This window comes from Dendropsophus ebraccatus, chromosome 13, assembly GCF_027789765.1.
Source record: "Dendropsophus ebraccatus isolate aDenEbr1 chromosome 13, aDenEbr1.pat, whole genome shotgun sequence".
Taxonomy (NCBI): Eukaryota; Metazoa; Chordata; class Amphibia; order Anura; family Hylidae; genus Dendropsophus; species Dendropsophus ebraccatus.
Genome location: NC_091466.1, coordinates 15,239,728 through 15,266,748, shown reverse-complemented (window position 1 = coordinate 15,266,748; position 27,021 = coordinate 15,239,728). Strand labels below are relative to the sequence as shown.

The 27,021-nt window shown below is 43.7% G+C and overlaps 1 protein-coding gene across 6 annotated transcripts in view; it reads right to left on the bottom strand.

Annotated features, from left to right (window-relative positions):
- The window catches only part of SEMA6C (semaphorin 6C), a 459,642-nt gene that overhangs the window by 21,468 nt on the left and 411,153 nt on the right, over positions 1 to 27,021 (bottom strand). For all 6 annotated transcript variants that reach the window (XM_069949807.1, XM_069949808.1, XM_069949805.1 and 3 more), the window contains 8 exons: positions 26,857 to 26,971; positions 26,135 to 26,192; positions 24,895 to 24,948; positions 11,720 to 11,821; positions 10,365 to 10,455; positions 6,255 to 6,377; positions 4,598 to 4,686; positions 1,790 to 2,007 (listed from right to left, as the gene is read on the bottom strand). In XM_069949807.1, coding sequence (XP_069805908.1) covers positions 1,790 to 2,007; positions 4,598 to 4,686; positions 6,255 to 6,377; positions 10,365 to 10,455; positions 11,720 to 11,821; positions 24,895 to 24,948; positions 26,135 to 26,192; positions 26,857 to 26,971 — 850 coding nt within the window. The remainder of the gene's footprint in view (positions 1 to 1,789; positions 2,008 to 4,597; positions 4,687 to 6,254; positions 6,378 to 10,364; positions 10,456 to 11,719; positions 11,822 to 24,894; positions 24,949 to 26,134; positions 26,193 to 26,856; positions 26,972 to 27,021) is intronic.

The window sequence follows — 27,021 nt, the reverse complement described above, 5'->3', positions numbered from 1 at the left end:
CCTCCCGTCCAATAATAACACGTCCCCGAGGATCAATTCCCTTTATGAGACGATACATTTGCTGCCGTGGAAAACATTGATATAAATGGATTTATTCCCTGCATCTCCCAGCAGCCTCTGGGATGAAGACTGCGGCCTAGAGAGGAGGCCTCTATCTCTGGCACCTGGCTCTGATCTATTGCTCTCCATTACCTGCGGTTTCCTTCTTTATACCCTGTAATTTATCGTCGCGTCTTTATTACGTTTTGTCTTGCAGCCGCAGAGTCGGCGTTAAATCTTCCCCTGAACTTTCCCAGCCACTTAATTTCCCTTTCACGGCCCTACTGGGCATCTGCGTTCGGCTCTGTTTTGCTTACCTAATCCACTAATAGGGTCTGTATAATGCTTCACTTTCTCTGGACGTGGTCTTATTCTGTTCGGCCATTATTGGAGGTTTCCTATGCACTCCTGCGGTTTTCATAGCCCTTTGGGGAGTATCCATTAATATATAATAACCGGGCCGCAGGTGCATGAAGGAAGAGAAGGCCCGATTGCGTCATGAAAACTTAACAACTATCATTAGCTAATCTCTTTTTACGAGTCTAGTACCTCTGCAGATACTTTGCTTTAAATATCTCAAAATTTGGACTATCAGGTTTTCTTCTCTTCTTACATCCACAGCTCCAGTAAAAATCCGTCTGGTTGCCCCTAGAAACAGACTACAGCTTATCTACACTCTGTAGACAGTGATGTGACTTAACTGCTTGACTGTAACTTATCTGGGTTCCCAAATGCACTAGCAAAATATGAGATGCAAGATCATAATAAGGCATTTTAAAGCAGTAGTTTCCCTTTAATACATTTGTAAGCAGTCTATGAGTATCGATAATGCACCATATGAAGACTTGGATTCCTCATGCAATACAAGCAGGCTTGGTTTACCTATAATGCACCCTACCTTGGATTACACATAGTGGACCCTAAAAAGACTTGGATTATACATAGTGCACCCTAGGAAGACTTGGATTATACATAGTGCACCCTAGGAAGACTTGGATTATACATAGTGCACCCTAGGAAGACTTGGATTATACATAGTGCACCCTAGGAAGACTTGGATTATACATAGTGCACCCTAGGAAGACTTGGATTATACATAGTGCACCCTAGGAAGACTTGGATTATACATAGTGCACCCTAAGAAGACTTGAATTACCGATTACAGATAATGCACCATAAATAGACTTGAACTTTCTACAGTGGACTATAAGAAAACTTGGATTATCCATAGTGTACCCTCAACAGGCTCACATTAGCCCCAGAGAACCTTAAGTAGAATTGGATGACCCTTTAGTTCACCATAAAAAGACTTGGATTACCCATAGTGCACCCTAAACAGACTTGGATTAAGCACATTGTGCCATAAACTGACTTAAATTTCCAAATGATGTACCCTAAATAGACTTTGGTTACCCATAGTGAACCCTATGAAGACTTGGATTACCTGCAATAGACCCTAAAACCACTTAGATTACCAATAGAGTATTCTAAACAGACCTGGGTTAGCCATAGTGCAATTTAAGTAGACTTGGTGCATAGTGTACCCTAAGAAGGTTTGGTTTACCCATCATGCACCATGAACAGACTAGGGTTACCCTAAACAGATTTATAATACCTATACTACACCCTGGATTACACACAGTGCACCATAAAAAGACTTGGATTATCCATAATGGACTCTAACCATCATGCATTCCCCAGAGGGCATCAACAATATTTCTTATACCTGTAATCCTACCCCTAATCTCACCTATTAGCCTGGGTGCCGAACACTCCAATGACGGCAGGGCGGTTGTTGATGGTGAGGATGTCACTCATGGACTGGAGGACATCAAAGTAGAAGAAGGAGTCACCAGGGACTGAGCAGTTGAGACGAGCTTTTAGGAAGGAGGTCCAGTACTTCTCCAGAACCCGAGGGGAACCTCCCATGTCGTTCTTACAGACCCTTGCCACTCGGGAAAAAGTCACCTGAAAGACAATTTGGACATATGCAGTAGGTAAAAGAATAACTCCACCCAAAATAAGAGTCAGTTACAAGGATTCGTAAGAAAGTAGTCATGGAGTGGTATGGAGTATTACTAATCTTTCAGCAGACGCCAAAATAGTACTGTCATATACAGCCTCTATAATACCACCATATAGGACCAAAATAATGCTGCCATATACAGCCTGTATAATACTACCATATAGAACCAAAATAGTACTGCCATATACAGCCTGTATATTACCACCATATAGTACCAAAATAATGCTGCCATATACAGCCTATATAATACCACCATGTAGTACCAAAATAGTACTGCCATATACAGCCTGTATAATACCATTAAACACAAAAATACAGTCTAGATAATACCACTGTATAGTGCAAAAAAAAATACTGCCATACACAGCCTACATAATACCGCTATATAGTGTGAAAATAATGCTGCCATATAAAGCCTACATAATACCGCCACATAATGCCAAAACACTGCCATTTACAACCCACATAATACCACCATAAAATACAATAAGTTATTGCATGTACGGCCTGAGCAATATCACCATATAATGTTGAAATACTACCACCAAGTATAGCCCACATAACAATATCGAATAATGCCAAATTAATACTGCCATTTACAGCCCAGCTAATGTTATCATATATTGTTAAAATAAAGCTTCCATATACAGGCAAAAAATAACATAATATAGTGCCAAAATAATATTGCCATATAATACAACCCATATACCATTACCTTGTGGCAAATGTTTCCTGCCATATATAGACCACATAATATCACCATACAGTGGCACACCATATAGTGGTAAAACAATACTACCGTATGCAATCCCAATATATATATATATATATATATAGTTTTCTTAGTACTGTACTGTACTAGACAGCCCACATAATACCGCCATTGTGCTATAGCCCTTAGTTTCTATACCGCGTGTAAAAATAGAGTTTTCCCCTTTGAAATTTCCCCAAAGAGTAAGAATCTTCTTAAGGAGTCTGGGTGAGAGCGGAGAAGTGAGCCTGCAGCCTGAGGAAATGGTTCCAGTATAATACAGAGAGTAGACAGCTCACGTAGGCGAGTGCACGGTGCGGACAATGACTGCGCCAAATACAAAGAGACAGGCCAATGCCCGGGAACAGGCGGCAAATTGGAGAAATGGACAAGAATCAGGGAGTAAATGAAATCTAAGAGGCAGAAGAAAAGGATCCAGGTCACGGGAGAGATGAGCCGGGCGGCCGCTGAATGGAGCCACATTAGCCCCGGGATGAATGGAGATGTTATACACGTCCTGGGAGAGGTGAGACCGCACAGGCGGTAAGAGACACCCCCAGTATCAACACCCTATACCATAGAGACTGCCCCTACACTGTCACAGCTTACACCATCCTGAGACATACAGGGTAATATAGAAGTATCTAAGATGTATCTGTATCTCATATCTCATGGATGTATCTAAACATATCATGTGTGATACTGAATGCTGAGCTGGTGTATCTAATCCTCTTATATGATGCTTTCGGCAATGCAGGTGTAGCTAAGCCTCTCGTGTGTGATGCTGGCTGATGATACAAGCTTATCTTGTATATTGTGTGCTGTGGTCAGACACGTAAACCTATCATATCTGCCATTGTCTGCTTAATTGCGTATCTAAGCCTTAATGGGTGATACTGTCTGCTGAGCTGTTATATCATAACCTGTCATATGTGATGCTGTCTACTGTGAGATACTACTGTCTGATAATCTGCTGTATTTAGGCCTATAAGATATAGGCCCCTGCTGCATGGGCCCTGTAGCAGTTGCATGGTCTGCCTCCATGGTAGCTACGCCACTGCTACCGAGCCATAGCTTAGCTTATCATTTGTGATATTATGCAATGATCCAGTGTATCTCAGCCTCTCATATGTGATATCTGATGAGCCAGTGTACCTCGGCCTCTCATGTATCATAGTATCCGATGGTCCAGTGTATCTCAGCCTATCATTTGTGATACTCTCAGAAGAGCCTGTATGTCTCTCACGTGATAGTTTCCTGAGCTGCTGTATCTAAGCCTCTCATGTGGGATACTATCTGCGGATGCCTTTGTGTATCTAGGATTCTCGGTGACATCTCCGGATATGCCCGGGGCTATTAATCTGCGTCCTGCGTCTTGCTGATAATGCTGACCAGGAGGCGCTCGGCTCTGTTTCCCGGTGTAGATAGCCGCGTCGCCCTCTGGTGCCCGGGAGATGATGGGATAAGCTGGACCCTGTGGCGGCTGTTACTATTATCAGCGTCGCCCAGCAGCGGCAGCTCAGATGGGGATTTGTAATTGGCTTGTAATGTGGAGGGGCTGCGGCAAAGATAAGAGAGGAGCTGCCAGGCTGGGCACGTGCGGATGGCACTGTGACGTAGCCGCCAGTGTCCCCCCAGCAGCTGCCGCTGACGGCTCAGTCACCAGATGACTGCGGAGATAACTGTTCATTAACCTCACCACCTCTATGGCCGCCTGGGTAGAAAATCCTTCTCCAGCTTTATACTGGGCGCAACAACCACCATATACCGTATCAACCTACCTTCCCCAGGGTGGTGTACTCCATGGAAATCTCCCGGAAAAAGAAGTAAACGTAAGTCCCATATTCAACTGCATGGATAAAGTGGGGCTCTGCAGGGAGAGAACATAGGAAAAATGTCAATGCAAAAAATAGGATACTGCCCCCTAATGGTTACACCATAGCATTATTAAATGTGCCTGTACTCTGTGCCCTCTAGTGGTCACATTAATAGAAAAGCATGTCAGTGCCCTCTAGTGGTCACATTATCGTTACAAAATAAATAAATAAAAGGTGCGCACAGTGCCATCTTGTGGTCATATTACTATAAAAACTTGTCAGTGCTCTCTAGTGGTCACATTATCATAAAAAATAAATAAAAGGTGCGCACAGTGCCCTCTAGTGGTCACATTATCATAACAAATAAATAAAAGGTGTGCACAGTGCCCTCTAGTGGTCACATTACTATAAAGACATGTCAGTGCCCTTTAGTGGTCACATTAGCCTTAAAAATAAATAAAAGGTGCCCACAGTGCCCTCTAGTGGTCACATTATAAAAAAAATAAATTAAAAAAAGGTGCGCACAGTGCCATCTAGTTGTCACATTACTATAAAAACATGTTACTGCCCTCTAGTGGTCACATTATCCTAAAAAATAAATAAATAAATGGTGCGCACAGTACCCTCTAGTGGTCACGTTATCATAAATAAAAGGTGCGCACAGTGCCCTCTAGTGGTCACGTTATCATAAATAAATAAATAAAAGGTGCGCACAGTGCCCTCTAGTGGTCACATTATAAAAAAAATAAATAAAAAAAAGGTGCGCACAGTGCCATCTAGTTCTCACATTACTATAAAAACATGTCAGTGCCCTCCAGTGGTCACATTATCCTAAAAAAAATTAAATAAATGGTGCGCACAGTGCCCTCTAGTGGTCACGTTATCATAAATAAATAAAAGGTGCGCACAGTGCCCTCTAGTGGTCACATTAGTATAAAAACATGTCTGTGCCCTCTAAAAAAAAAAAAAAAAAAAAAAAGAAAATGTATGTATGTACAGCACCATCTAGTGGTTGAAATATAAAAAAAACCTGAATGTAATATGCCCTCTACTGTCAAAAAAAAGTATAGTGCCCTCTAATGGTCACATTTTCCTAAAATAAACTATAAAACATATATACAATGGCCTCTAATGGTCATACTATAAAAATAATAAAAAAAGAATTAAATAAATAAATTTTCTGCCCTCTAGTGGTCACATTATTACTGTACAATATATCCAGTGCCCCCTAATTCTCACTTACACTGCCCCTTAGGGAGTCATGTGACTTAAAAATATTCATAACAGCTCAGCACAGCGACCTCTGTGGTCACATAATAAATATACTTGGGGTTACTTACAGCGCCCCTTGTGGTGACCCTCCCACTATCTGACCATTTTTCTAACCTGCTTATATTAACCCCATAGTGAAAACATTCATTGTGACTTATTATGCCCCCTAGTGGCCATATTGTTATAAAAAACATCAGAATTCGTTACAGTGCCCTCTAGTGGTCACTAGCAAACCAGCAAGCAGAGATATTATACCATAACAGTTCCCTTTTAAATCTACAGTGTTGACCATAAATGATCCCTGTCCCTGGAAGCGGCAGAACATTTGCAGCAGCAGCCGGTGTCTCACCTCTCAGCCATTTGGAGTCGTACTTGATGGTGCGGAGAACGGGACTTTTTTCCCCCAGGCTGCGGTATATGACGGCGTCACTGGCTTGGAAATCGGCCACGGTCGCAGAATACAGATTTCCATCTACAAGGAGAGAGAAGAGAATGGGGTTGGGGAGGGGGAGAGCGAGCAAGGCATGTAATCTAAACAGTAGACGCTCGCTGCTGCCGGCGCTTGTACTACTAAGTCAATTAGTTACAGTCTCGCTGAGCGCGGCGGCTGTCTGTGCGAGTGCGGGCCGCGCTAATAGCCGTACCTTGTATTATTAGCACGCCCCGCGCTCTGCCGTTACTATTAATGGATGTTTGTCTATTTGATTTCCCTATAATCACGGGCTGATACGCGGAAACGCCATAAACTGTGCAATACGACATCCCCTCCACACACCTCAGGTGTAATACACAGCACTGACACAGGTGGCAGTACCAGGCCGTACACCAGCCCATTTGTATCAATGAAATTCCAACCATCGCCCCCAAAAGTTAAAGATATCCAACCCCTTCTGTCCAGGTTTTTTTTACATTCCTGAAAAGGTTGGGTGGGTTGGGCAACCAATATGGCCGCCATGAGTGCCCCTAGTAAGTTGGCACCCAGCATTTCCAGACTAATATGACGAGATGAATTGTGAGAGGGATTTATCAGGAAGTGACTAGAAGAGTCTAAATCTGGTGAGAGTAGTAGTGTCCCCCTCTGACATCTGAGAGTGGTGGTTGTTCTGGACCCTAGGAGAGGTGAATGACATGTAATGGTAGTTATATTAGAGTACTGTCACTTTAAAGGGGAACTATCAGCAGGCTAGACAAATCTAGGCCCCAATTCCCCCCATCCGCCTCCTCTATTAATTATCAATGAAGGGGACGGGAAGGGGTCAGGCCGGATTGGTAGCCCGCCCCCATTGCTCCTAATGACTGAGGCTAGGTTCACACTGCGTTTTCAGCATCCGTTTAATGGATCAGTTTTTTTTAACGGTCAAAAAAGTAGTGTCAACAGTACTTTATTGTGCGTAAAAAAAAACGCATCCGTTTTTTTTTTATAATGGAAGTCAATGGAAAAACGGATCAAAAACGGATGCACACAAATGCATCAGTTTTTTGCAAAAAACTGATCCGTTAAATGGATGCTGAAAATGCAGTGTGAACCTAGCCTTACCTGCACAACTAACAGCACAGGAATGGCGCTGTGGATACAGGTAAAATACATCCTCAGCATCCCGTGCCCACTATGGAACTATCAGCAGGTTAGATTTGTCCAACCTGCTGATAGATCCACCTTCCCTCCATGTGATTCTCCTTTCCTTTACAAAAGGTGACTCCCGAAAAAAAAACTGCTCTAAAATCTTGGCCACTAGGTGTTGCACTTCCCTGAAATCTGCCAGTCACTGCTTGTGGTCAGGAAAAAGCTGTCTCTAGTAACAGCTGGATCAGGACACATTACAGGAAGTGGGTGGGGCTTAGCATGTACTCTGTGCAGGAGAGGATAGACCCTGGGCTGTGTATCTGTAAGCTGAGCTGAGGAGGATCCACACTGTGTCTAAAAGGTAAGTCAAGGCTTCCCTCTCATCTCTGACAGTCCATAGAGCTGCGGGCAGCTGCCCCTTATGTAATACAGTGTGATCTCCCCTCCTCCTCCTCTGCTGTGCTGCTGCAGTTCCTTCCCGTTTCATGGTGTGCAGTATTGTATGCTGAGCCTATGTATGTAATACTGTCATATAACATGATGTATCCAAGCTTATTATATGTGATACTGTCTTCTCAGCTGCTATAATATTTGATTCTGTCTGCTGCGTGGTGTATCCGAACCTGTTATGTGTGCTACTCTCTGCTGAGCTGCAGTATCTAAGTCTCTGATAGGTGATGCGGAGCTGTGTGATACACCCTGCCAGTCTGGTCACGTGCTCCTCCAGTGATAATGGGATGTAATAGCGGCTCATTAGCAGATTGCTGCATTTACATACTGGAATAAATCATTACGGCAATTTGTAAATAATTAATCAAGATAATGAAACACCAGAGCCGCTAATAACACTGACAGGAGGCGCACGCACAGCTCTGCTGTACCACCAGTCATGTGACCCAAAGCCGCACAATGCATCACCCACTATCCTGTACCCCAAGTGTTATTATCCTGTACCCCAAGTGTTATTATCCTGTACCCCAAGTGTCATTATCCTGTACCCCAAGTGTCATTATCCTGTACCCCAAGTGTCACTATCCTGTATCCCAAGTGTCATTATCCTGTACCCCAAGTGTCATTATCCTGTACCCCAAGTGTCATTATCCTGTACCCCAAGTGTTATTATCCTGTACCCCAAGTGTCACTATCCTGTACCCCAAGTGTTATTATCCTGTACCCCAAGTGTCATTATCCTGTACCCCAAGTGTTATTATCCTGTACCCCAAGTGTCATTATCCTGTACCCCAAGTGTTATTATCCTGTACCCCAAGTGTTATTATCCTGTACCCCAAGTGTCATTATACTGTACCCCAAGTGTCATTATCCTGTACCACAAGGGTCATTATCCTGTACCCCAAGTGTCATCATCCTGTACCCCAAGTGTCATCATCCTGTACCCCAAGTGTCATTATCCTGTACCCCAAGTGTCACTATCCTGTACCCCAAGTGTCATTATACTGTACCCCAAGTGTCATTATACTGTACCCCAGGTGTCATTATCCTGTACCACAAGGGTCATTATCCTGTACCCCAAGTGTCATCATCCTGTACCCCAAGTGTCACTATCCTGTACCCCAAGTGTCATTATCCTGTACCCCAAGTGTCACTATCCTGTACCCCAAGTGTCATTATACTGTACCCCAAGTGTCATTATCCTGTATCCCAAGTGTCATTATCCTGTACCCCAAGTGTCATTATCCTGTACCCCAAGTGTCACTATCCTGTACCCCAAGTGTCATTATCCTGTACCCCAAGTGTCACTATCCTGTACCACAAGTGTCATTATCCTGTACCCCAAGTGTCATTATACTGTACCCAGGTGTCATTATCCTGTACCCCAAGTATTATCATGTACCCCAAGTGTCATTATCCTGCACCCCAAGTGTCATTATCCTGTACCCTAAGTGTCATTATCCTGTACCCCAAGTGTCATTATCCTGTACCCCAAGTGTCACTATCCTGTACCACAAGTGTCACTATCCTGTACCCCAAGTGTCATTATCCTGTACCCCAGGTGTCATTATGTACCCCAAGTATTATCATGTACCCCAAGTGTCATTATCCTGCACCCCAAGTGTCATTATCCTGTACCCCAAGTGTCAGCATGTTATTACCCTGTACCCCAAGTGTCATTATCCTGCACCCCAAGTGTCATTATCCTGTACCCCAAGTGTCAGCATGTTATTACCCTGTACCCCAAGTGTCAGTGTCATTATCCTGTACCCCAGGTGTCAGCATGTTATTACCCTGCACCCCAAGTGTCAGTGTCATTATCCTGTACCCCAAGTGTCATTATCCTGTACCCCAAGTGTCATTATCCTGTACCCTAAGTGTTATTATACTGTACCCCATGTGTCATTATCCTGTACCCCAAGTGTCAGCATGTTATTACCCTGTACCCCAAGTGTCAGTGTCATTATCCTGTACCCCAAGTGTCATTATCCTGTACCCCAGGTGTCAGCATGTTATTACCCTGTACCCCAAGTGTCATTATCCTGTACCCCAAGTGTCAGCATGTTATTACCCTGTACCCCAAGTGTCAGTGTCATTATCCTGTACCCCAGGTGTCAGTGTGTTTTCCTATGAGGCAGTATGGACCGTGATGAGCAGCCTCCCCTGGTCACAGCGCCCCCTGGCTGCAGATAGATGTAAGTCTGGCCATTCTGCGGTGCACATATTGATTTCACTAACCAGGCGCTGTGCACTGAGGGATTACCGGGGATTACCGCTCTCCTCGGGACTAATCCCCATTAATTCGTGCTGCGTCTTTATTACTTACAAACCGTCTTTGTGCTCCTGGTGTATGAAAACCGTCTCATACTACACCCCGACTATAGAAACCCAGCCTGTGCCCTGTGGCAGGTGACACGTCCTCCGTCAGGGCATACTGATTCCTACCTGCAAAGAGGGCGACGTTGGCCTGCTTGGCATCAAATGGGCACCGCGCCTGTCCGTTAAACTCTTCTCCTTCTTGCTCCAGGCTCTTGATCTGGAGGAGGATTATATATGGGGGTCACACAGATCTCATGATAGGTGAGTACCCTGAATAAGAGCAGGGTACGGAGGGTGGCCACATAGGGATCCCCAGCATAGATGGCCATAGATCTGACCTATAGGATACCCCATCCCACAGGCCTAGGAAGGGTTGTGCCATTATCAGTGCTACTATGGGAACATCTCCATACCCACCCTGCCCCAAAGATAATGGGACCATAGAATACAATGGGGTTGTGTAGTGTTCACCATGTGCATGCAGTGTATAAAAGACCCTTTGTTGTACCTTACATTGGTTATTCCATATGTTATTCCTGTTCACATATATCACTGGTTGTAGTTATATACCTGCATCCACATGATAACACTTCCTGTCACTTCAGCCTGGGAAATTACTAGTTAAAGTACTATGTGACCATTGACAAAGCCGGTGCTGAAATCCACACAATGTCCCAAATGCTGGATAACATGACAGGAAGTGTTGACATGGGGACCTTGGCAACCTGCATTTTCAACTAATAATATCTCTGCACAGGAAAAAGATAGTAAAAAAAGAGGTTCAAAGCCTTGAAGGGGTATTCCACTCAAACATAACTTTTCTTATGTTGCTGCCCATGGTGAGACTAACAATTCCTTCCATACTTGTTATTATCTATTCAGTCTCCGTCCCCCAGTTCTGATCTGCTGCTTTCTGCCAAAGACACAAAAAACTGTGTGTGAGCTTTTCTCTCTGTCTCCCCCCTCCTTTCTGAGACAGCTGATGTAAACAAGTCCCTGGCAGGCTGTATCTGCAATATTGTAGCTTCTTTGTAATGCAGGGAGGGTTATTCTGAGGTCAAGTTGCTGTTGAACTCACTGTGATTATCCCTTCCAGCATTACAAACAAGCTACAAAGTTGCCGATAAAGCCAGTCAGGGACTTGTTTACATCAGCCGTCTCAGAAGGGAGGGGGGAGGAGGGGGAGACAGAGAAAAGCTCACACACAGATTTTTGTGTCTTCAGCAGAAAGCAGCAGCTGAGAACTGGGGGAAGGAGACTGAAGAGATAATAACAAGTATGGAAGGAATTGTTAGTCTCACCATAGACAGCAACATATCAAAAGTTATTTTGAGTGGAATACCCCTGTATAGAAATGAGGCTTCTATATACTGTTTAATGTTATATGTCTGTAATATATATATGTATATATATATATATATATATATATATATATATATATATATATATATATACTGTATATATAATCGCCCTTTGCTCACCTTGTAGTTGCGGCAGGTGGGGTTGAAGGAGTTGGTGCCGCAGGCTATGAGGGTCTGGTCGTTCTTGGGTACCAGCACCTTGATGTAGTTGTAACATTCATCCTGTAACAAGGACAAGTACTATTGTTAGGAAGAATCCACCCAGCTTTCCCATGTCCCATCCACCGCCCCTGTAACACATAGTAACCATGTATCATATCGCCAGCAGCACTGACTGTGATACATATTTTATATTATTCTGCTTTGTGATTTATTTATTTTTTTACTTTTTATGAATGCAGAAGAGATACCGAAGCCTTAAGAATGGCGCCGATGAGAAATCTGTCTTTTATCTTCCCTGGTGCCCGGATCATATCGATGAAAGGATGTGACAAACAATGGCGGCTCAGCACGAGCACAGACCTCAATTATCTTCCTCCCAATCCTAATCCCCCCCCCTCCTCCTCCTCCTCCTGGATATTTTGCTCCAGGTGGCGCCGTATTGGGAACAAGGGGTGTGTGGGCTGGTTGTAGGTGATGGATGTGGGAGCCTCTCCAGTCCTCCAGGCGGGGGCGCTCACGGGGGGTCTTCCATCACTTCTGAAGTCTTGAAAGCTTTTACCCCGGAACACTTTATGTGATTGATGCCTTGTCTGTAATTGTTGCCGGTTCCCTCATGGACTGATGCTACTTCCTCCCCAAAAAAAGAGGAAAAAATCCTTGTACCGACCTTTCCTGTCAGATCTGGCTGAGTGGCGATCAGTATAGTTTCCTCCACCCAGCTTTCCCAGGATCCTGAAGAGCTGATCTGCCAAGTCATTCCTATTCAGGGCTCTGGGAAAGTAGAGTGATGGGAGTTACCATTCAGGGCTCTGGGAATATAGAGTGATGGGAGTTACTGTTCAGGGCTTGGGGAAAGTAGAGTGATGAGCGTTAAGATTCAGGGTTCTGGAAAAGTAGAGTAATGAGAGTTACCATTCAGGGCTCTGGGAAAGTAGAGTGATGAGAGTTAACATTCAGGTCTCTGAGAAAGTAGAGTGATTGGAGTTACCATTCAGGGCTCTGGGAATATAGACTGATGGGAGTTATCATTCAGGGCTTTGGAAAAGTAGAGTGATGGGAGTTACCATAAAGGGCTCCGGGAATATAGAGTGATGGGAGTTACTATTCAGGGCTTGGGGAAAGTAGAGTGATGAGTGTTAACATTCAGGGCTCTAGAAAAGTAGAGTGATGAGAGTTACCATTCAGGGCTCTGGAAAAGTAGAGTGATGGGAGTTATCATTCAGGGATCAGGGAAAGTAGAGTGATGGGTGTTACCATACAGGGCTCCAGGAAAGTAGAGTGATATTAGTTATCATTCAGCGATCAGGGGAAGTAGAGTGATGGGAGTTACCATACAGGGCTCTGGGAAAGTAGAGTGATGCACATTAACATTCATGGCTCTGAGAAAGTAGAGTGTTGGGAGTTAACATTCACGGCTCTGGAAAAAGAAGCGTAATGGGAGTTATCATTCAGGGCTCTGGGAAAGTAGAGTGATGAGAGTTAACATACAGGGCTCTGGAAAAAGTAGCGTAATGGAAGTTATCATTCAGGGCTCTGGGAAAGAAGAGTGATGGGAGTTATCATTCAGGGCTCTGGGAAAGTAGAGTGATAGGAGTTATTCAGGGCTCTGGGAATATAGAGTGATGGGAGTTACGACTTAGGGCTCTGGGAAAGTAGAGTGATGGGAGTTATCATTCAGGGTTTCGGGAAAGCTGAGTGATTGGATATAAAAGTTTAGCGGTCTTGAAGTAGAATGGAGCCTAACCCTCCGCCGCAAACTTTTACTTTTCAAAGACATCTAGAAGGGATGGAGGCGGCCTAATCCGTCAGTATTTATATCGCCTCGTCCCGCCACCAATAATTTTGATTTATCCTTGTTGAGCACCTTGAGGGAAAAAAGATCGATAAATCCTATCAAGTTCAAGCAAGCTGATAGATAATGAAAATGAATGAAAAGCTCCTCCAATCGATGTAAGCCGATCACATCCTGACAGGGCTGATTGTTAATAAAACGCTGCCCCCCCCCCCAAGCCACAAATAAACTTTACCCCAATGGCCGACGCAAGGGGATTCATGAATATACATGGACCATTATAATCAGGGATTTCCTAATGCAGCCGAATCTACAACTCCTGATGAGGGCTAAAAAACCCGCCACAGTGTAAGGAGAGAGCGGGACATAATGATTGTCTTATACTGATGAGGTCTAGAAAGGCTGAGATAGTACAGAGAGTACAGGTCAATCATTGTCTTATACCGATGAGGTCTAGAAAGACTGGGATAGTACAGAGAGTACAGGTCAATCATTGTCTTATACTGATGAGGTCTAGAAAGACTGGGATAGTACAGAGAGTACAGGTCAATCATTGTCTTATACTGATGAGGTCTAGAAAGCTGGGATAGTACAGAGAGTACAGGTCAATCATTGTCTTATACTGATGAGGTCTAGAAAGACTGGGATAGTACAGAGAGTACAGGTCAATCATTGTCTTATATTCATGAGGTCTAGAAAGGCTGAGATAGTACAGAGAGTACAGGTCAATCATTGTCTTATACTGATGAGGTCTAGAAAGGCTGAGATAGTACAGAGAGTACAGGTCAATCATTGTCTTATACTGATGAGGTCTAGAAAGACTGGGATAGTACAGAGAGTACAGGTCAATCATTGTCTTATACTGGTTAAGTCTAGAAAGTCTTGGACAGTTCAAAGACAGCAGGTCAATGATGAAGTGTAGAAAGACTGGGAAAGTACAGAGAGAGCAGGTCATAATCATTGCCTTATACTGACAAGGTCTAGAAAGACTGGGATAGTACAGGGAGTACAGGTCAATCATTGTCTTTTACTGATCAGTAGTGTTGCGTAAACTTGCCAAAAGTTATAGGGTTTGGCAACATTCATCAAACCGAATGCTCAGCATTTGACTTCTGGCATCTAAAAAAATTGGATGCAGCTGTAGGGCTTACAGGAAAACTTGGACCCAGCCTATGGCCTATGGCTGTATCCATGTTTTTTAAGACTCCCTAGGGTGGCATCCAACTTCTCCAGACGCTGGGAGTCAAATGCCAAGCATTCGGGTTCTACGAATGCTGACAAACCCTAACTTTCGGCAAGTTTGCTCAACACTAGAGATGAGCGAACCTGGAGCATGCTCGAGTCGATCCGAACCCGAACTTTCGGCATTTGATTAGCGGTGGCTGCTGAAGTTGGATAAAGCACTAAGGCTATGTGGAAATCATGGATATAGTCATTGGCTGTATCCATGTTTTCCAGACAACCTTAGAGCTTTATCCAACTTCAGCAGCCACAGCTAATCAAATGCCGAACGTTCGGGTTTGGATCGACTCGAACCCGAACCCGGTTCGCTCATCTCTATTCAACACTACTCATCAGTATAAGACAATGATTATGGCCTGCTAACTTTTGGCAAGTTCACTCAACACTACTGATAAGGTCTAGAAAGACTGGTACGGTACAGAGAGATCAGGTCATAATCATTGTCTTATACTGATGAGATCTAGAAAGACTGGCACATTATTAAGAGACTGCAGGCCGTAATCATTGATTTAAGGACCCCATACACTTTATACTTATGGCTTGTGGTGGGTTCGGCTGTCAGTATAAAGTGTATGGGGACCTCCCGATTCTCTACTAACAGATGATATTAGTGGAGCCGTCATCATCGTTGCCTTACAATGATGAGATCTAGGTGGCTGGGAAGGAGACATGTGACTCATTTAAGGACTCTCAGTTAAACAGAATAAAATTAATGATAAGATCTAGAATATCTGGCACTGTACGGGCCAATATCATCACCATATACTGATGTGATCTAGAACGTGTGGCCTGGTACAAAGTGTGCAGGACATAGTCTGCTTATACTGATGAGATTTAGAACGTATGGCCTAGTACAAAGCGTGCAGGACCTTGCCATTGCCTCTACTGATGAGGTCTAGAAGGTTTTGTCTGGTACAAAAAGAGTGCAGGCCTTCATCTTTGCTTATAGTGATGAGATCTAGAATATCTGGCACAGTATAAAGGCAGAACGGGCCAATATCATTGCCTTGTACTTAATTGGTGTTAAACGTTTGGCAGAGAACAAAGACACTAATTCATACTGATGAGACCTAAAAAGGTGGCACTGATAAAGACAGCAGACGCCAGAGTCCATGAGCTCTAAAATTCCAGCCTGGTAGAACACAATAGAAGCCACAATCCTATACGGAACCTTAAATAACTGCTACAATAAAGAGAGAGAATAGAGAGTCCACGCTCTATATATTACACTAATGAGATCTAAAGAGCCTGGCACCCAAGACGAAGACAGAAGAAGTCCCGAAAGAGAGAGAAAGATACTGGGGCACTAAATAAACGGCAGAGGCCATAATCCGTCTCTTATCCTGATGAGATCTAAAAAGGCAAGTATGGTAAAAGCGGACAAGAAGCCAAAATCCATGCTTCATACTAATGAGATCTAAAGAGGCTGCCAGAGAAGAATACAGCAAAGGCCGCAAGTCATGCCTCGTATTAATGGGATCTGAAAAGGCTGGTAGGCAACGAAGACGGCAGAGACCATCATCTGTGCCTTATACCAGGGATCTCCAGATGCCGCGGAACTACAACTCTCAGCATGTCCTGACCGTCCCTGGGAGGTGGAGTCTAAGGGCCGATTATTGGCAATGGGCGCTAATTCGGCCATGTAAATGTGTCAGTGATCAGCTGATGAGTGGGAAAATCTATTGTTCCTGGCCCATAACAATGAATGTTAATGGCTGAACAAACAATACAGAGATCGTTTGTGCAGCCCCCAAGCGAGCGCTGATTTCACTGATGGGATGCGGATGTGCTCAGCTGCATGTCGGCTAATGAAGAAGGACCCTAATAGTAGTATGATCTAGAAGCCTGGTACACAGCAGAACTATGGTATAGGAGCAAGACAGCACTCTGTAATGGGCTGGTGCTCGTGGTAGGAAACGGCAAGTAGTAAAGAGATATCCCGGCACTCACCAATTCTTTGTGTTCTTTTATTAAAGTGTCACATCATAGAGGTACAGATAAGGAGGACGCATTTTGGCCAGGAGCTGATGAAGGCCACAGGGTGAAACGCGTCCTCCTTATCTGTACCTGTATGATGTGACACTTTAATAAAAGAACACAAAGAACTTGGTGAGTGCTGGGATATCTCTTTGGTACACAGCAGAGGCATTTTCCAATTTAGCCCTTAGACGGCTGGCATTGTAAAAGCATATATATATATATATATATATATATATATATATAAACAACACAATCCTTGCTTTATTCTCATGACATCTAAACAGGTCGGTATAGTAAAAACAAATGGGAGGCCACAACCTTGTGTTATACTGATGAGGTCTAAAAAGGCTGGCATAGTAATAACAACCCCTGCTTTATGCTGATTACATCTAAAAAAGGTTGGAATAGTAAAAAAAAAACTCCATACACATCCTATACTGATGAAATCTAAAAAAGGCTAGCATAGTAGAAATATGCAAGAAGCCACAAAAAATTGTTAAAAAGTCACAGTCCTTGTTGTATGCTAATGAAATCTACAATAATCAGTATAGTAAAAACAAATAAGAAGCCACAATCCTTGTGTTATACTGCTGCAATCTAACAAGGCTGGCATAGTAAAAACATATAAAAAGCCACAATCCATGCTTTATACTTATAAGCTTTTAAAAGGCTGGCACAGTAAAAACACAAAAGCCGCAATCCATGTCTTATACTGATGAGATCTAAAAGGGCTGGCGTAGTAAAAATATAAAAAAAAACACACAATCCATGTCCTATACTGATGAGATCTAACCAGGCCGGCATAGTAAAAATATAAAAAAAACCACACAATCCATGACTTATACTGATGAGATCTAACCAGGCTGGTGTAGTAAAAACATAAAAACCACACAATCCATGACAAATATAAATCCACAATCTAAAGGCCCTATTCCACGGAACGATTATTGTTCATAAACTCGCTCCAACGACCGCTCGTTAACGATCACTAAACGATTTTTTTTTTTGCGAACGATAACACACGTGGGAACGTGAATGATATATGTAGTGTAACGATTATTTTGCGGTCGTTACTTGGTCGTTTAAAACGTTCGCCGGGGTGATCGTGACCATACGACACACCTACTTTTTTTAAACCTTTCTACAAACGACTGAAAGATTTCTAATTTTACGAACCGATTAGCGAATTATCTTTCAAAGACCAACGATTTTTTTCGACATGCTAAAAAACTATTTTGAATGACAATATAACGATTTCGCCTTTGTCGTTCGCTCGTTTACACCAATTCCACAAAGCGATTATGATTAACGAGCGGATAATCGTTCCGTGGAATAAGGCCTTAAGGCTACATTCACTTGTTCCTTTTTTCTGAGGACCATATATTATTAGTCGGCAATTTTTTGTCGAGATCTGCAAACATGCATCTGTATTCGTCCCAAAAATTTTTTGTGGATTTGTAAAAGTGGAAAAGGAGAAATGCTCAAAATGTCGGAACTAGCTAAATTGATGGCTCTGTATCTTTTACAGACGTTACCTCCATAATGTCCGCAAATTACAGAGGATCCCATAGACTTCTGTTGGTGTGTCCGTGCCAAATCACGGACATGTGAATAGGGCTATAGAAACCTATGAGATATGTGATTGAGGCCTAAGGGCCCTATTCCACTGGACGATTATCGTTCAGATTATCGTTAAATCGTTCGAATCTAAACGATAATCGTTCGGTTGAAATGCAGTTAACGATTAACGACCGAACGAGAAATCGTTGATCGCTTTAAAAGACCTGGACCTATTTTTATCGTTGCTCGTTCGCAAATCGTTCGCGTTGAATAAGACATCGTTCGGTCGTTCGCAATAGATACGAATGCAATAGCGAATAAATAGCGAAGAAAAAACGATCGCAATTACGATCATAAGTAACGATTATCGTTCAATGGAAATGAGTGAACGTTTTCAGGTCTTTCGCAATAGTGGTCGTTTGAGATCGATAATCGTTTGGTGGAATAGGGCCCTAAGTCTAATACTGATGAAATCTAACAAAGCTAACATAGTACAAACATGTAATAAACCACAATCTATGCTTTATACTGAGGAGATCTAGAAGGGCTAGTATACTTAAAATGTATAACACACTCCTTGCTGTATACTGATGATATCTACAAAGTCTGGCGTAGTAAAAAGATATAGAAACACATCCGTGTCTTATACTGATGAGATGTAAATAAGCTAAGATGGTAAAAACACCCTTAATGAGACCTTACGCCAGTCTTAATGAATCCCCGGGCCAATGTACGGGCATGCTGGATTTACGTAGAGACGCACCTGAGGCTGCCCCATGCGTCCTCACTAAATGAGCTGGCGTAGATTTTTACTACAATTTATTTGTGCTTACAGATGTAAAATTTGCGTAGAGGGATGGTATGCCTCCTTTACCCCTGCCCGTGCACTTGGCGACCGAGGCGCAGACTCTGCAAAAAATCACACATCTGTGCAAATGGCGTACCTGTCGTAAAAATTTTGTAAAGAAATCAACAGGGGTTGTGATCCCAAACAGTTTTGCAATATACTCTCTTTATTTTATTTTATGTTTAAATCAACATTATACATACGGCCAAACTGTGCTCCATGCTCCCTCCATGCTGATGTTTGGTCTTTTCTATGTTTGACAAAAGAGACCAAACACAGGAAGTCCTTTTTGCGTTCAATTAACTTAGGCGAACTATACTATTAACTTCTGCTAATTATATTATCATCTCTGCAGCTTACCAGGAGACAATGCTCTTTGTTATGTAACAGTTCAGTCAGTATAATGTCACTTTGTGGTAACAGAGGTTTTGGTACTGTGTGACAGGAGAGCTGACCGAACAATGCTAGCACCCCCAGGATTCTCTGTTACATCATGTGGATGCACAGCAGATGTACACCTACACAGTCAAGACTTGTCCCACTCTGTGCGCTCGGGACTTACTGTTAATTAATACCAAGCCATGTTTTTGAGCGCGAAAAGGACTGGAACTTCCTGTGTTTGATAGGAGGGGAAACACCTAGTGGTAATATGTATAATGTTGATTTAAAGCAACTCTATACCCACAATCTGAACCCCCCCCCCCCCCAAACCGCTTGTACCTTCAGATAGCTGCTTTAAATCCAAAACCTGTCCTGGAGTCCGTTTGACAGGTGATGCAGTTGTCATCCTAAAAAACAACTTTTAAACTTGCAGCCCCGTGCCCAACGGCCGGGGCTTAGAATATCTGTGCCCTAACTTTGCACCACCCCTCCGTCCCTCCTCCCCACCCTCTTCATCATTACTAATGCCACTGAAATATTTACTCCTGTCTGAACATTGCACAGGTGTCTTAACAATCCAGCCCATGTGCCGTGATCACACAGCTGAGGAATAGGAGACAATCTGCCTGGAGCATTCCTAATGATGAGGAAGGTTTGGAGGAGGGACAGAAAGGGTGTGCCAGCCTAATGCATACACAATCTAGGCCACGCCCATTGGGCACGGGGCTGCTAGTTTAAAAGTTGTTTTTTAGGACAATAACTGCATCACCTGCCGAACGGACCCCAGGACAGATCTTGGATTAAAAGCAGCTATCTGAAGGCACAAGTGGTTTGGGGGGGTCAGATTGTGGGTACAGAGTCGCTTTAAACATAGAAAATGTAAAAAATAAATAATCAATAAAGAGAGTGTATAACACAATTGCTTCTCACCACAACCCCTGATTTCTTAAAAGGAGTACTCCGGACAAAATCTTTTTCTTTCAAGGCAACTGGTTTCAGAAAATTATACAGATTTGTAATTTACTTCTATTTAAAAATCTCAAGTCTTCCAGTACTTATCAGTAGAGATGAGCGAACCGGCCGAGGTTTGGGTTTGTATGAACCTGAACTCTCAGCGTCTGATTCCCGCTGTCTGCAGCCTCCGTGAAGAGGGTGGATACAGCCGGAGGACGGCCTGGAAAACTGGGATACAAACATAGCCATAGGCTGTATCCCAGTTTTCCAGGCGGTCCACCGGCTGTATCCACCCTGTTCACGGAGGCTGCAGACAGCGGGAATCAGACGCTGAGAGTTCAGGTTCATACGAACCCGAACCTCGGCAGGTTCACTCATCTCTACTCATCAGCTGCTGTATGTCCTGCAAGAAATGGTGTTTTCTTTTCATTCTGAAACGGTGCTCTCTGCTGCCACCATTGTCCGAGAAAGAAACTGTCCAGAGCAGGGGAAGTTTTCTATGGGGATTTGCTACTGATCCGGACAGTTCCTGACAAGGACAGAGGTGGCAGCAGAGAGCACTGTGTCAGACTGGAAAAAATACACCACTTCCTGCAGGACATACAGCAGCTGATAAGTAAGGGAAGACTTGAGATTTTTAAATAGAAGTCCAAATCTTTATAACTTTCCGCAACCAGTTGATTTAAAAGAAATAGATTTTCGCCGGAGTACCCCTTCACAACAAATCTGGGCCTATATTTTATACTAATGAAATCTAACAGCCTGGCATAGTGCAAACACAAAGACACACAATTCAGGTCTTATAGTGATGAGATCTAGAGAGGCTGGCGTAGTAATACACATAAGAAGCCACAATCCATGTCTTATACTGATGAGATCTAGAAAGGCTGTCACAGCAGAAACCAATATTCATCCCTTATACTGATGAGATTTGGAACGGTTGGCACAAAACCAGGCAGCAGAGGCCACAACCACTGTGTAAAGCAGGGATGGGGAACGTTCGGCCCTCCAGCTGTTGCAAAACTACAACTCCCATCATGCCTGGACGGCCAAAGCTTGGGACGTGACTTGTAGTTCAGTAACAGCTGGAGCATCGGGATCGCCTGGGACATCACAGTTATCGGTGCTTCTATGGCCGCTCTATGGCCTACAGACCCGGTGATTTGTTCAGGATCACAAAATGACCTCCTGTTCCCCGGACAAGAAGCAGCTGCTATTCATTCCGGAATATTCGGCGGTTTCGTTACAACCAGCAGGTTGAATCCACCGTCTGTCGTCTGAAGGAAATTTGAGCAAATTATTCTGGGCTCTGGTTTTGTATCATAAACCCATTCATACACAATCTGGGCAGTCAAAGAGATATTCCATTAAAAGCGTCGCCGCCATTGAGCGGTCATCTATTGCTCTGTTGCCTTTGTGTAAATGTTTGCCGCCAGTAACACCTTTACCCGCAATTCAGCCTTGACTAAAGTGGCTCCTCCGGAAAGCCCTGCAGCAAAAAAAAAAAAAAAAATCCACTTTTTATGCTATTCGCATTGGCGTCCAAAGTGTCACAGCTTGACTGCTGTCCACTTAGCTGGGGCCCTGCACTTTTAACTCCGTAATGATATACGGTTGTGTGTAAAGTGCTGGCCTGCAGAGTTGTGAGGAATAATAAAGCTTTCTTGTTGTGAAAAAAGCACCTGAAATGGGACTGGAGCCCAGCGGCGAGGGTGTACTGCCCGCTGTTATCTATGTGCCATTAGGTATTCCGGCTGCCCGGTCTTCAAAAACCTTTCATGTAGAACAAACAACAAAAAAATAAACGAAAGGCATCAACCTATAAAACACTGCTCATAAAAAAAGAGCATAAAGTATAAATAAACCAAAGACTAAAAAAAAGTTTTAAGGTTAGAAAAAAAAAAGTAGATTAAAGGTTGTGTCCTCAACGCATTGTGACCTCAACGGGTTAGGTAAAAGACTGGTTGGCTGCCCATGAAGATGAAGACGTTGGTTGGACAGTCTGTGCTGTGAGAGCTGCAATATTCCGAGTCCGGGCACAGAGCACTTTGCAAGATTGCTGAGGGGGATACAGCGAGTGATATACTGGTTTAAGGTCCTTTTAGACGGCCCTTCTATAGAAGCCAACAAGTGCCGATCAGTGAGATCAGCGATTGTTTGCATTGCCTTCAGAAGTCAGGATAAATCGCTCTGCCGGGCCATTTAAATATATTGCTTTTAGCTGCACATCCCTTGTTTCTTGTATGACTCTACTAGGCATTGCTCGAATCCTGCTCCACACTGATGAGGGGCAACACCCCGAAACTGCTGTCTGTGGATGGATACCTGGCCTTGGTATTTCCCTTGTCATTACATTGACTTATAGGGCAACTTAATATGATGGTTTTGGTGGTCTCCTTATAGGAGCCACCTCACGGCTGGGCCCTTCCCAGAGGGATATCAGGCTAGTCCTGGGTTTCGAGACTCTTAAATGAGGCTCCACAGGCTCTTTTTTGTTTACACAGGTAGATGTACGGCCGATAACAATATATTTTAGAGCGGCACAAAAGATATGAAAAGCAAGGTTCCTTGCTGGTTATCGGCTCTCATAAAAGGCCCCTTACAGTCACAGGGCGAGATTTATCAATTATCTAAGAGCCCTAACCTAAGCCTCCAAACCCAATAAGCCCCACAAAAGTCTCCAGATCTAATGAGGAGTTCAGGATGAAAGGGTAGGAGAGGGGGTTGAGGAGGAAGAGGTATAGTTCATAGTTCCAGGTGAAGCCTAAGTAAGGGCAGGCTACTCTTGTCCTGGTCTAGTTCTTGGTAAGGTGACCATTCCATCAAGCCTATCGATCATGGTGGAACCAGTCGACTCTCATGGAATATATGGCGAAACTAAAGGTGTAAGCCACCAGAATTCTTGAGTGAGGTTTGAGATGTGAGGGTAATAGTCATCAGCTGATTGGTAGAGATGATCGAACACCGGAAAAGGATCCTAGGCTATATTCCAGGCGGTACCTGGGTGGCTCCTCCTTCCCCACGGAACGGGAAGGCATCGGGAATCAAATGCGGAAGGTTCGAGTTCGATAAAACTTAGCTTTTTCCGGTGTTCGATCATCTCTACTGATTGGGCATTTAACATATGGACGTCTTTAGTTATACCAAGATGTTCCTTTCGGAATGTCTTTCTTTGTCACGGCAGTGGAAAGTTGCACTTAAGGGGGTTAGCTGGGTTTCCCACTATAACTTGAGCCTCCCCCCCCACACACACTTGTGTAATATTTATGAGCACCAGGATGATTAACTTTAAAATGGCTGGAGTGGAGCTGCCGGAGATCCTACCACCTTATCATACAGAATGTTCCTTTTTACAATGTGGCTGAACACCAGATTGAAAACAGGTTATGCATTTATTTATTGGGGTTGAAGGCTGAGAAAGGCTTTAGTAGGAGCAGACTGACATTGACCTTACTATCAAGCACATTAGATTGTAGGGCTCACAAGAGACATTGGCATGTTCTTCTTCTGCACCATATTGCAGAACGTGTCATAAATACCTTCGGATTCTGTAGTTGTCAGAAACCTATTCTAGACCTCTTCTTCTACCACAATTTGTCTGGATGTTCTTGTCTTCTCCTCGTCTTTCATTGACTTGTTTAGTGAGCCTCTCCACCAGTCTCCCGGAGGTGGAACTTCCAGGTGAGAGATTTTTCTTGAGATCAGAAATCTAATCAAGGCGCCCATCGCAGAGAGAGAGCATTGCGCCAGTGTGGAAGGCGCTGGAGTGTGAGACATTGACAAAGAGAAGCGTGCAGACGTCGGTGCTTAGCTCAGCAAGAGAAAATCTGCCGCTGTGCAACATCACAGAGGCGCTGAGTGTACGGGGGAGCGGGGTCATCCGCTGCTCAGCCGCAGCAGCATGCTCTTCTTAATTAAAGGCGAATTCTAATTAGTGCCGGGGATAATGTTGTTTTCCCTGGGCCAGCAGTCGGAGCTTTCTCATTTAGGAAATTTTCATTTAGCAGACAAGTAACAAAGGCCTTGAGTCGGCAGCGCGATCGGGGATTGTGCCTGGGAGTTCTTCGCACATTTTTGAAGCTCGTAAAAAAAAAAAATTGTTCATCGCAACCTGTTGTGTTTGGTGCCATCCTGAATTACCCTTCTGTCGTCTGGCGATGGAAGCGTTCCACGTTCATTAGCAGTAAGGACGAGGAGATGGATGTCGACACACCCCACCAGGCATGGCCATGTGGTGGGACACCCGCCGTACCCTCAGGCAAAGATGTTCATCTTTAATGCCAATGATCATTGTGAAATGTCTGGGCAGTGGGGGCTAATAATGGGATGTTACCATAATTCCTCTTACAACCCTACACCATGATTAATGTCACTTACCGGTTTGCCCCTCATAGCGCAATTATCCATGTCCTTCGTTTTCCATGTTATATACTGAAAAAATAAATAAAAAATACATTTAAAGTGGCAATCCATTACATTTTAGTTTCTAGACCTACAAACACCCAAGGATGGTGTCCTCTGATATCTCCCTCTGATACAGTACATCAATGGATTGATAAAACGAAAGGGTCACTTTAAAGGACAAATAATGCAATTTTTGAACTTTTTGTACATCTATTTTTCTGGAGCTTGACAAATCCCTATGTCAAAAGGGACTAAAATTTGCTTTAAAATAGGCTTTCAGACTAGGCCCATAATCTAGATAAGATGTTTTCTGCCCCGAAATAGACAGAATATGTGTCCTCCCACCACTGGAGGCACTGTCTTTACATGTGTATAGATAGTACAGCAGAAAGGGGACAGACTGGCAAGCAAATGGGTGCTCAGATGACACAATTGTTAGCCTGACTATACTCTGTTGAAGTATATGTACATATGAGGAGACAAAGTCACAAGCATCAGTCAGGTAAAGAGCAATGCAGCAGCAGTCAGAGAATAGGCAGCTCTGGAGGCCAGTGCCATAAGGAGCATTTTACAGGAAGTAAGTTGTTAATTTGGTTGGGAAAAGAAAAAAAGGGGCACCTACCAAATGGGGGAAATACCAAACACTTCTTAACTACTAGGGCCAATTATCCAAAGGGGGAAGTTACCTAATGGGGGACCAATGGGGGAATTATGACCATTTGGGGCACTATTGGTGGGGGGAGAGGTAAGGAGTGGGCTGGAAAAAATTGGAGCCTAAGATGTATGTCCGACAGGTCCAGAAATCATGAAAGATGAGTGAACCTTGAGCATGCTCGAATTCATCCGAAATATGGATACAGCCTATGGCCTATGGCTGTACCCATGTTTTCCAGGCAGCATTAGGGCTGCATCCAACTTACTTAGCCACCGGTATTCAAATGACACACTCTCTGGTCTGGACGAGCCTAAGCATGCTTGAGGTTCGCTCATCTCTACTGTCCAGCCATGATAGGAATTGTTGTTCTGCAACAGCTGGAGGGCTGTTCCCAATTCCTGCTATATGGTCTACAGTGGTAGTGATGGCAGTCATGGTGTAACGGTAGTAGTTAGTATATAGGTGTGGCCCATGGGCGACACCTACAGATCCTACTGGAATGTTCTACTGCAGGGGGTAGAGGGGCACAGAGCAATGCAAAAAAAACCCAGCTCTTACCTTGTCTGGTGTAATGGAGTCTCTGGCTTTCCGTAGATCTATGGCATACACATGATCCCTAGAACAACAGTGAAGAGGACCACACATTAACATACGGAAGACATTATCAAGCCTATCAAAACTTGGATAGATTTAGATTTTTTAGATTTTTTGATCTTTAGTCCTCCCATCAAGACATGGCAGCCATTTTGTCTTAGGATCAGCAAAATGGGGCAGTCCCCTGTGATCTTTGTTTTCCCCCCTGTAGGTCAGGATATTACTACGCAGGTTTTATTTTTCCATAAATGAGCTATTTCTGGAGTATGAAGGGTATAGTTTATTTCAAGGCAAACCTTTTATTATCCCCTCAGGCGGGAACAGACGAGGCCGCACTCTGCACGGTAATTATACACATTCTCCTCATCCGCGACATTGATGAATCATCCAATTACGGAGATGAATGAATGTTGTGTTATAATGGCTTCATACAGAATCCTGCGTGAATGTTCACATGTGACAACCAGACGTTCCGGCTCACCTGCTAACTCATGGTAGTCACCTGGTTGATGGGTCCCTGACCTTAACACACAACCCTGATCGTCACGAACATTCATTTGGGTGTTTGAGTAGACTCTTGGGTGCCGTATCTGCCATGACTATAGCAGGTGTATAGATACAGGTCATGATACAGGTCGACACTATAATTTGGAAAGACTTCTCCAATGTTCAAGGTAGACACTCACCTTGCTGCAACAAACAAGGTCTGGTTGAGTTTGAGCATCTTCTGAAAGTCCAAACCAAGATGGGTAGAGTCATGATCGGTGGTCAACCCTCGGAACCATGGATAGGACTTTGTACCTTCATAATAGAGAAACATAATCATTGTATGAAAGAGTTGTTCCACTGCC